Raw genomic sequence first — 12,151 nt, 5'->3', positions numbered from 1 at the left:
AGTTTCCGTTAATTGTTGCTATAATGACTTTTTGTGTATGTGTGGACCGTGTTTATTGAGCAAAGTTTACAAATAAAACCTGGATCAAATCTGAGCATTCTTTTTAAATGATGCTTCATGACCTTCGGCGACTACCCTACAATACAAAGAAGGTTCCCTCAACTGGTGGGTCGGGACCCAAATGGGGTAGTTGCAGACGGCAAGTAAAAAATTGCATTAAAATATATGTACAGTACAAGTGAGCAATATCATTTTCCATTTATTCACATTAGGTATTTTTTAATTTTACTTCATTATTTGTCTGCATTCATCTATCCTGTTCTTCCTCGTTGCCATGACAAATTGCCTTCATAAATTCCTCTAATATGCACTTTTGGTATGTAATTCAGGCATATGTATGCATGTTTCAAAAGGTTAGATGATTTTAAAAATGCATTAGTACATTTGCTTGGGTTGAATTAAAAGTATACAAAATATGAATACATTTTCAGTTAGTTTTATCTGTAAAAAATGACAAAGTGTAAAATAAATAAATGCAAAAGTTGATACAAGTCAAGCAGGTTTATCTGGCACACCTCAGGGCATAAAGTTTTTTTTGTTGTTGAATAGTCTGATTTTCCCGTTGAAAATGTTCCATTGGTATTCTATTTTATGTTTATTTGTCCACCAGATGGGGCTAGTTTTTCCCATTCAAAGCATGCAGCAAGACTCTCACCTTGGACTGTTTTCTTCATAATAGCCCAAGATTGCATCACTTTTATCTTTTATTCGCTAAAAGAACATCAAAGCAGGCAATTAACGCTCTGCTGTTCCTAGACTTGTTGATCTAATGGAAGCAACCGTCCAATCAGCTTCTAAGTGACTAACGAGGCGAAGACTGGACTGGAACAAAGCATCTGGGGGGCGTGTACAAGACGGGTAGCTTCAAATTAGCGCCGCACTGGAGATGATGCACTTAGCCTGTGGTTGCTATGACTAGCGGGACATACAGTACTTTGGCTACCGCATCTTCTCCATGGCAACGCTAGCCACACACTAGCCAGCCCCCCCCCCATACATACACTAGAGGTATGCGAGGGAGCAGAGGTTTTTAATTGACCTATTTTTCAGAGGACTTGAAATGACTTGAAGGGAAAAGACGCTGGGTTATTTTTAATGATGCCGCTGGGGAGTTGTGTGCCACTTCCTCCCCTGACAGGGCTTCTGTGGATGCTACTGACAGTACCTGGAAGTCCTCTGCCTCGTTCACACAGGCACATTCCCACTCTCTGCGTCTGATGTTTTTGTCTCATTCCACATCTAAAGCCCTTTGTCATGTCTTATTATGTATGAAACGCCCCCCCCCCCCCCCCCCCCCCCGAGCGTGTGCCCCCCCCGGCCTTCTGTGGGAGGCTGCGGGGGCGAGGAGGAGACAGATGAGCCGAGCACAGCCAGAAGTATGCCAGCACTTACACTTGTAGGGGTTTTCCGTTTCAAGGACTGTCCTGATGCTACGGTAGTCGTGTTTATACAGTGGAACCTTGGTTAGCGGTTTTTGGTTAACACAAAAAATGTACACAATTTTGCCTCGTTAGCGTACAATATGGCGCACATATGTCGTATTGTTGATACACTGAGTCCATCTGGATTTGAATATGTTAAAGTATTAAACAGTATATATTAAAAAATATATAAATAAAAAAAAGCGTCTCCTATTCGCATCTTATTAGTTAATAGCTTAGTTAAATGGCTTCATTAAAAGTCTAGAAAATTAAAGTAAAACTAAATGACAAATTGTACAGATAGTGTACAAAAGTGTACAAAATAATAAAAACTCGAGAAGTACCAAAATAATAATTTGTTGGATCCATCTATTTTGTACAAACTGTTGGAATTTTTACCAATTTTTGTATGTGTTTACCTATGAATACGGCTAGAACTAATGTTAGCTAATGTTAGCATGCTAGCAATGCTAACATGCTAACACCTAACACAATAGTGCTAAGCGTTTGTATGTGTTTACCTATGAAAACGGCTAGAACTGCTGCTATGCTAATGTTAGCATGCTAGCAATGCTAACATGCTAACACCTAACACAATAGTGCTAAGCGTTTGTATGTGTTTACCTATGAAAACGGCTAGAACTGCTGCTATGCTAATGTTAGCATGCTAGCAATGCTAACATGCTAACACCTAACACAATAGTGCTAAGTCCTGACTGTTTTGAAAGAGCTGATGTAGAAATGAGATGAATTGGTTGGGAATGGCAGCTAATACGTTTTAGGGAAAAGGGTACATTTTGGATAATCACAGAATTTATTGACGACTTCCAGTGATCAATTTCTACACGTTGGCAGGTCCGCACTAACCTTTAAAAGCACCCCCTGCCTCTCACGCCCCCCCTGACAATCCACCACTTCCCCCCAGGGGGGCCCGCCCCACTATTTGAGCAGCACCGGGCTAGTGGCCTGCCTTTTTCAGAGCCGACATTAAACATTTATGGATTTTGTGCACTGCAGTGCGGATATGATGTGTGAGATTTTAATGCTCAGTAAGTGGTGCGGCGGAAGTGTTTAGAAAAAGATCAGCCAGTTATTTGATGAGGGACTACACTACCATCATAGCATTCCCTGGAATTCCTAATGGGATGTCTGGATGGCTCCAGTGATTATACAATGACATCTCCTTCTTGTGTATCCCAAACGGGCTGTAATGAAGGGAATCAGCCTGTTCTCTTCAAAGCCTTTTAAATGAGGGCTTCTGGTCCCCTGCGCTCAGGAAATAAAGTGTCCCGAGTCTTCCTCTACTCTACTCCGTACTTCCTTGTTAAGAAGCGGCTACAGAAGACTTAAAGACCCCCCACGGTACTGTGGAACCCGTTTAGGTGGACGTCCTGCAGCACATTCTAAAAGTATTTTTAAAAAGGAAAAAATAAGCAGTTTTTCAAAATTGATAAATAAATATTAAATATTCAATAAATTAAATAAAATATAAAAGTGAAATATTTAGAAAAAACAAGCTGTTTTTTTAATGTTATGGAAGGCAAACAAAAAAATGAATAATGTTGGTCATTCTGGGAAAATTAGAAAGCATAAAAAGTAAAAATGTTAAGAAAATAAATATATAATATATAAAATAAAAATGTTACAAGAATAAAGTCCAAATATTATGATAATAAAGTCATAACAAGACAAAAGTTTCCATAGTTAGAAAATAAGAAAAACAATGAATGCAAAAAAATGTAAAAATAAGAAATGCTCAAATACTATGAGGAAAAAGTCATATTACAACAAGTATTATTTTAACTTGCAAAATTATCGGGAAAATTAATACCATTTTAGAGTTGAAATATTAAATAAACAATATATTATAATGATATGTGAAACAAACGATCACATTGACAGCCTTGCCATCTTAAAACAGCAACAACATTTCAAAAACAACTTTCCTGTTTCAGTGGTGGAGTATTAGTATTAGTATTAGTAATTATTACTAAAAATACAGTACATCGACAGCAAAGTTAAAGTGACATGATTTTCAACAGTGGAATCAATGTTTGTTTATATTCCTGCTAATATGAATGAGCTAGCAGCTAGGCTAATACAGTTAGTGAGGAGCAGAAAGTGTAAAACAACTTGTACCCTTTTAAAATTGGTTCCAAATTCAGAAAGAAGCCAACTGCTTTGGTGTTCTAATGTCACCTGCTGTGCTGGACTATTTGGAAAGCATCGGAAGATCCACTGACCTGATTTGGTTTGTTCTTCCCCGGTGTCCGACCAGGAAGTAGACGGGGGTCGGCGGTAGACTTGTCCGTGTTGGGGTGTCCACTTTTTCTTTCTTTGACGAATAACAGACGTTTTGTCGAGCTTTCCACCGTTCTTTGAGAATCCGTAGTGTTTCCAAACATACCATTAAAACATTTCGGGGGGGTTAAATATAGAAACTTCCTCGTTGCTACTTGCTACGACCGTCCATGCTGTTTTACTGGTAGTTGTTTGTTCCTCACGGCTTCCGTCCGTATTCAATACAAACCGCCAAATCATGATGGTGCATTCATGGCACCTGGGGAACGGCACACACGTGCACATCCACTTACGGATCAGCTTGTTGCTGACTGTGGTTGCCAAGGAAACAGGAAGCACAGCACAGGTCACAGCTGCTCTGCAAAATGACGTTAATGTTTACTGTTTACTTTGTTAGCCCTCACTATGGACTAATAAACAAAATGTCTTCATTATAAATGAGATATGACACTCATTGTGTGGATGCTTTATTCAGATAGCTAATTACCTATCTTCTGCCATCTAGTGGAAGAGCATGGCATTGTCAAAGATATATTATTTGTTGTCAATAAATAATCACTTTTGGACCAATTAGTTCAACCATATTGGTACCCCCGCCACCTGAGTGAGGATAAGCGGCATAGAAAATAGACAACTCGGTCACTATGTGGCAGTGATTAATCATGATTAATTACATTGAAAAGTGATCAATTAGATTTAAATCCAAATCATTTTCCAGCCCGGCTGGCATTTTTTAACTACAAGCTGGAACAATTAATGCTGATAGGCCTATTTGAAAAGGCAACATTTCAAGAAATGCTGCAAATGTTAGACAGACAGAAATACATAGCCAATTCCAGAACTTCACAGATTGAAAGATGCCATATTTAGGGCTGCAACTAACATTTTTTTAATAACCGGTATATTGGTCGATTAATTTTTCGATTAATCAATGCAACATTTTCAATTTCCACCTCTTTTTTCCAGAAATAAAAGATTTGACCAGTGCACAAACACAACAGATTGGCACTTAAATCTGATATAATAATGTTGCATCATAGGAAAATGTATATGTTTGTCAAATAGCTTCAGTAAAACAGTAAACGCACACAAAAACACAATCGTGATTAATTCGTCGATTAATCTGAAGCTTGTTTCAATGAATGACAGACTGACCAAATGAACATGAAGCAACCACCTGCAGTTAATGGTTGGGTGTAATGATGACAAAATATTATTGTCTGGAGATGAGTAGAATATGAAGTATAACACCCTTTTGTGAAGTAAAATCTTGTGTATCCCTCATGTATCAAAAACAATGAATGAAATGTTTCCAAGCACACAAAAACTGCGGTCGGGTGGGCAAAGACTCTAATGTTATAGATATATACTTTATTAATTCTCTCTGATAAAATAAAATTACAAAATAATTTCAAGCCCAAACTTTCCTTCATGGCATGGTTAACATAGATAGAATTATAATTGTCATGACGAATGAGAAGAATACTATCGTAGTATTAGATATCAGCTAATGGTAGAAAAGACTAAGCAATACAAAGCTAACAGCATCACTGTACAGTTCTAGTCAGAGCCTGTGTAATTACGGACTGCGGCCGCAGCGTGTCGCTGTTACACACTCCCTTCCATGTTGTCTCCGTCACGCCGACGACAGGCTGTCTCCTCTTCCTTGGAAAGATTCTCAAATATCTTTTTGTTATGAATTGTTTCCAGAGAACTTCCTTCATGGCCATGTATCCTTTATAAGGTTTATTTGTGTTCGTCAGAGTCCACCTTGAGCTGTGTTTTTTTTTTTTACTTTACAGTGGCAAAGAAGCAGTCCTCACATTCAGCACTTTTCACAAGTCCACATTTTCACAGTTATTCCCTCGGAAATATTGTCAAACTATCCGCACTGCTGGCCTCTTTATTGGAGTCCTTTTAAGAGAGAGCACTTTGGTTGTTGAGGTGTGTGTCTGTCAGTGTGTCGGTGTGTCAGTGTGTTGTTTCTTTTCACGTTTTAACCAAGCCGAGTGTTTACAGGGAATACATTCGTGATAACGGTGACAGATGACAAAAAATGGAGGCTCCCAAGATGGTTAGAGGGGATCAAATAGCAGCTTTTACCATTCAGATAAAACCCAAAAGCATCACCACATTATTATGGCTATTGGGGCCACATTGGAGGAAAGACGAGGGGTATGAGACTTCCACAGTGAAGCCGGGAATGGATGAGAGTTAAGGAAGAATAAAGTTATGAGACAAAAAAGTTGTACATTTAAGAGAACATTTGGGGGAATTTACAAGAAAAAAATGGGGCATTTATTACACAAAAATGGGAAATTGTTTTAGAAAAAAAGGAAATTTCTGAATTTTTTTTTGAAATTTACAATAAAAAGTTGGAAATTTATGAGAAACAGTTTTAAAGCTTATGAGAAAAATAATTGGAAATTTCGGAGAAAAAATGAAAACTTTGAGGAAAAGAAAATCAGAAATTTCTGAGAAAAAAAGTTGGAAATTTATGAGAAAAAGTCAGAAATTTACAACATAAAAAGGCAGAAATTTCTTCAAAAAGGTTGGAAATTTATGAGAAACATTTTTAAAGCCTACAAGAAAAATAATCTGAACTTTCTGAGAAAAAAAGAAAATCTTTGAGGAAAAAAAAGGCAGAAATTTATGAAAAAAAAGTTGGAAATCTTTGAGAAAAAAGTCAGAAATATAAAAAGTTGGAAATTTCTTGAAAAAGTTGGAAATTTATGAGAAACTTTTTCATTTTCTAAGAAAAATACTCAGATATTTATGAGTAAAAAAAGTTGGAAATTTAGGAGAAAAGGTCAGAAATTTACAACGAACAAAGTCGGGGATTTATGATAAAAAAGGTGGAAACTTCTGAGAAACTTTTTTTTAACTTTACAAAAATTATAATCTAAAAATTATGAGGAAAAAAAAGTCGGAAATGAAAATGTCAGAAATTTACCACGGATAAAGTCGGACATTTGCGAGAAACAATTTTGGAAATGTATGCAAAAAGTTGTAATATTTGATAGTTGTAATATCACCCACCACCACCTTCCTGTTTTCAGTCAGGTCTTCAATGAAGGTAAAAGACTTGCCAATATTCGCCATTCGCTGATACAAAAGCATCACTACCAAATTTGGTTTAAAAAACGAATAATTTAGTCCAAATGAGCAAACAAATGGCTTCAGAGCCCAGACCTAAATCCAAGTTAAGACCAACCTAACAGACTAATTCATTTTGAATAAAATTTTACAGGTTTTATTTCATGAAAAAAAAATTGTCTGAGTTTTTTAGTCCTAAAAATCAATTTGAGCAGGGCTGCGTTGACTTCGGTAGCCGCTGTTAAACAAGAGAACATGAATCACTTTGACAGTTCAATCAGCGTTAAGCCCAAAAATGTCAATAAAATTACTGATGAAAACCCAAAAGAACACAGGATGGCAGAATGAAAAGCAAACCAAGTATTCGTTATTCATTATTCATCACGTCAGGCCGAGCGCTCCGAGCGCTCCGAGCGCTCCGAGCGCTCCGACTGCCGACACTTCCGATTGGACCATTCATAATTCATGACTGACACCTTTATGTCTCCTGTGCTTTTCAAAATGGATTGACTTTTATGTTGGCAGATTATTTTGCTTATTGAAGTCGCATTAAGACAAGCAAACCATCGCTTATCCGAGGTGGGGCGGCGGGGGCGGCAGCCGAAGCAGGGAAGCCCAGACTACTTTGACTACTCCGTCCGGTTCCCATGATACTTAGAGTGCCGAAACAGGAAGTAGCAAATATCGGAAATAGACACCAGAAGTAGAAGTAATTTGCTGTTTTGATCTGACAAATCTTAAGTAACTTTGATCAAACGTAGACTTGCTACAGCTTCTGCTTGGGAATGAACACACATAATTGCAAAGTTTATAGCGTGCGTAAAGCACTTAATGCCTGTTGCTCTGGTCATCTAGTCTGGTGCTTGTGTGTCTCACCCGACATTACTGACACCCAGTGACCAGTGTAGGATACCACACATCTGAATGAATGCCTTATGTTTGTATTTTTATTTATGTAGTCATTTTATGGTTAAAAAAATGCGTACGATTTGCTTCAATATGAATATTTTCCGACTTATTCAAGCACAAAATAGCATGATTTATTAATTAGCCGTGGAACTTAAACCACGATGTTAATGGGTGTTTGGATTTATTTCTTCATAGGTTTTTGGATCAAGAAACAAGTAGTTTTGGGCCTTATTCCGGACATTTAACCTTGCTGTCGTCCATCTTTGTAGCGTACGTTGCAGAAGATCATGCAACCATGCTCCTTAACGCGACAGACGATAGCTTGTTTGATATTCTAGTGTTGTTATTATGGTGGGCGGACATGCAAAAATAAATATGGAAATATCCGAAATTGCGCTGCAGTTGCTGAGAAGCGACGTTGGGAGATTTCTTTGACGCGTGAAATGATGTCTGTCATTTGGGCAGAAGATTAAGACAAGTTCTCTTTGGCTTTTCTCCAGTTGTAATCCCCCTCCTAGGTCTTTCATAGGACAACAAATATGGACCGCGATGACATTGGGATCGGGTGTTTCCTGTCATGGTGCGTTTCAGTGCATCATCACATCGGGAATCTGATGTTTTGACATTGATTGGCAGTGCATCGACTATCGGCAGTATAGGCTCTAGTGTTATCTTAAGGGCATTTGTGTGTGTGTGTGTGTGTGTGTGTGTGTGTGCAGTGCATGCCACTATTTTTTTTGTTCAATAAATCCCGGTCATATTGATTTAACCTCCTGTTAAAGGGATGCTCGTTATCATACAATTAGCATTGGGATAGAAAATACATCATAAGGATAAAAAGTCATGGTCGTTAATTCCTGATGAAAGAGGAGAGCAGGAGAGAGAGACGCCGAGAGAGATAAAGGCTTTTCTTTTTTTCACTCAGTCTTCATATAATTAGTCGTCCTCTTCCTCCCGTCATACTCGGAACCGTTATTTCTCACCCTCTTGACGTCCTTCCCTGCCCCCGTACCTTTTAGAGTCGCCGTTTTTCCCAATTTTTCTTGCCGCGATCACTCCTGGAGGGAACGCGCTCCTCCCAAACGTGTCATCACTCATGCCAGCCTTCCCTTTTGCTCCCATTTTTCCCTCCACGTTGTCCCACCTTCATCAATTGGAGTGGATCATCTCTCTCGTTGAGTTTCCAGTGAGAGGAACCCCCCCTCGTGTCCGTTTCTCCCCATTTGTGTCCTCCTGCCGCTCCTCAGCAGGTAGAGGAGGCGGTTCCGTTAGAGCCTGCCTCCGTGTTCCCGTCCGGGCCGGACAAGGGGGCCTCCAGAGGGGCCGGTGGGGGCACCTGGGCGGGACTTGGTACCGGCGTCGCCGCAGCCGGAGTCGAAGCCTGTGACGCCGCCGGGGAAAGCGGCACCACCGCTCCCGCGCCTCCTCCGTCCCGCTCCCGGAGGAGGTGCACCAGGGCGGCGTGCTGGGCGCTGAGGGTGGCCGAGAGGTGCGCGGGCAGGGCGTTGAAGCCGGCGGTGAGCTGCTCCACTCGCTGCTCCAGCGACAACATCTGGCGCTCCAGGTCCTCGCTGCGGTCGTTGAGCTCCGACATGAGCTCGTACATGACGCTCTGCATCTATTGGACGACACGTGACGTCAAACCATCAACACTAAATACACAGGAACGCATTCAGAGATTTTACACTGGACGCTAGGTGTCAGTAAAGTTACTATATAACGTTTGGGAGACACACAAGCACCAGACTTCATCGGCCAAAACAAGGGGCTTGCATTACAAGTTTGATAATCCCGAATAAAAATAAAAAGCCATGGCAAATTAAAACTGAAGTCTGAAACCCTAACATCAATTCCTGTCCTGTCACCACTCGGGTCCCCAAACCCGGTGGTCGAGGGGGGGCACATTTAGACCAACAGACATGATCATGAGTCTTACTTATGTCTTATTTTCTCTTATTATGTCAACAATATTGGGTAACATGAGTGGAAAGGTGAATATAGGGGTGTTATTTCATGTCTGGAGGGCTCTAATAAAGTTGAAAACAGGTTTTATATGCTTTAACTACAAAAATATTCCATTCATGGTCGGGTTATTATGTATCAATAATAATCAATAGATTTGGGCTGCACGGCGGTTGAGTGGTTAGCGCCCGGTTAGACACGAGTTCAATCCCACCCTGGGCCATCTCTGTGTGGAGTTTGCATGTTCTTCCCGTGCATGCGTGGGTTTTCTTCGGGGACTCCGGCTTCCTCCCACATTCCAAAAATTGGCCACTCCAAATTGTCCATAGGTATGAATGTGGGAATGGTTATTTGTCTATATGTGCCCTGTGATTGGCTGGCCAACAGTCTTGCCCAAAGACAGCTGGGGTAGGCTCCAGCACCCCTGCGACCCTCGTAAGGATAAGCGGTCGAGAATGAATGAATATATTTTAGTTTCAGTTATGTAGAAAAACGCTTATGTTGAGGAACGGTGACAGAAAGGGAAATAGCACCATCTGCTGGATCTGGTGGGTCACTGCATCGATTCCACCAGTCTGTGCTTCAGTGTCCTTGAAGGACAAGGAAGGGGTTAAGGAGGAGCAGCAGAAGTAAAAATAGGGCCCAGATTGCCGCCTGAGAGGAGTGAGTAAGACTGAGCAGTCTGGGGGGTGGGGGGAGTGGATGGAGGACTACAGAGGAGGCTGGGGGGGGGGGTCTCTGGAACATCGGGAGGAAGAAGCGAATGAAAGGAAGGAGTACACACACGCACACACACACTTGTGTAAGATCACACTCGGACACCCACACGGCAACAGACACAAAATACACATTCCCACGCCTTTGCTTTGGAACACTTGTCCCGGTTGCTAGGAGAGACAAACAGACCGGTCGCCATGGAAACGGTGCAATTGTGCAACAAGAAATATTTCAGCGGCTAATTAAGCCGACGCTTTAAGCGCGTGTGCATGTGCGTGCGTCTTGGGCCTCACCTTTGACAGGTCCACCAGCGTGTTGGCTTGATCGCTGAGTTTCCTCTGTTCCATCTTCACGCTGCGTAATCTGCACACACACACACGCGCACGCACACACACACACACACACACACACACACACACACACACACACACACATTGAGATGCAGGAAAAGCCAAGTCGCAGCCCAGCGAGTACACAGCGGTCAGCAGCGCAGCATTAATCCCCGCGGGCCGCGTGACAACACCGTGGCACGGTCACCTTGCCCCGGTTCCACTTCCTGTCCTACCTGCGCGTTTGTGTGACCGGACGCCGTTGTGCAAACACGCACGGACAAAATATTTCATGCTCCGGCAGAGGCTGAGCTGCGGCGTCATAAATAAGAGTTTCATTTAAAGAAACCTCAGGGATAATATAATGAGGCCATGGGGGAAATAAGCCAAGGGGAATACAATTAGTTATTCTAAATAATCTGGCCAGGCAATTATAAGTAGGAGCATCAGAACACACACACAATAATGACTCAACTCTGTTCTAATCTCCAGATTAGACACTTTTATCACCTTACACTACATCGGGAAAAACTTCTGTTGATATTCTGGAAGATCTAGAAAACCTTGTGTACGGGTTATTGTGTGTATCTGCTCTATAGGATCATAGCTCGACACAAAGGCCCTAAAAAAGAGGCTAGGACCCACAAAATGGCAGCTGTTTCTCGCCTGATGATTCTGGAAGATCTAGAAAGCTGTGTGTATGGTTATTGTGTGTAGCTGCTCTATAGGATCACAGCTCGACACAAAGGGCCTAAAAAAGAGGAGGCTAGGACCCACAGAATGGCGGCTGTTTCTCGCCTGATGATTCTGGAAGATCTAGAAAGCTGTGTGTATGGTTATTGTGTGTAGCTGCTCTATAGGATCACAGCTTGACACAAAGGGCCTAAAAAGGAGGAGGATAGGACCCACAGAATGGCGGCTGTTTCTCGCCTGATGATTCTGGAAGATCTAGAAAGTTTTGTGTATGGTTATTGTGTGTAGCTGCTCTATAGGATCCCAGCTCAGTACAAAGGGCCTAAAAAGGAGGAGAATAGGACCCACAGAATGGCGGCTGTTTCTCGCCTGATGATTCTGGAAGATCTAGAAAGTTTTGTGTATGGTTATTGTGTGTAGCTGCTCTATAGGATCCCAGCTCAGTACAAAGGGCCTAAAAAGGAGGAGAATAGGACCCACAGAATGGCGGCTGTTTCTCGCCTGATGATTCTGGAAGATCTAGAAAGCTGTGTGTATGGTTATTGCGTGTAGCTGCTCTATAGGATCACAGCTCGACACAAAGGGCCTAAAAAGGAGGAGAATAGGACCCACAGAATGGCAGCTGTTTCTCGCGTGATGATTCTGGAAGATCTAGAAAGCTGT

General features: G+C 41.5%; 1 protein-coding gene across 2 annotated transcripts in view; it reads right to left on the bottom strand.

Annotated features, from left to right (window-relative positions):
• Positions 1–5,133: 5,133 nt before the first annotated feature.
• Positions 5,134–12,151, bottom strand: part of kcnn3 (potassium intermediate/small conductance calcium-activated channel, subfamily N, member 3) — a 58,388-nt gene continuing 51,370 nt past the window's right edge. For both annotated transcript variants that reach the window (XM_058084836.2, XM_058084838.2), the window contains 2 exons: positions 10,760–10,829; positions 5,134–9,405 (listed from right to left, as the gene is read on the bottom strand). In XM_058084836.2, the coding sequence (XP_057940819.2) occupies positions 9,031–9,405; positions 10,760–10,829 (445 nt within the window). In that variant the 3' untranslated portion in view covers positions 5,134–9,030. The remainder of the gene's footprint in view (positions 9,406–10,759; positions 10,830–12,151) is intronic.

Source organism: Doryrhamphus excisus, linkage group LG17 (genome assembly GCF_037039965.1).
Source record: "Doryrhamphus excisus strain RoL-2023G ecotype Guam linkage group LG17, RoL_Dexc_Guam_v1.1, whole genome shotgun sequence".
NCBI classification, from domain to species: domain Eukaryota; kingdom Metazoa; phylum Chordata; class Actinopteri; order Syngnathiformes; family Syngnathidae; genus Doryrhamphus; species Doryrhamphus excisus.
The sequence above is the reverse complement of the archived record's forward strand: the minus strand, read 5'-3'. Positions and strand labels throughout refer to the sequence as shown.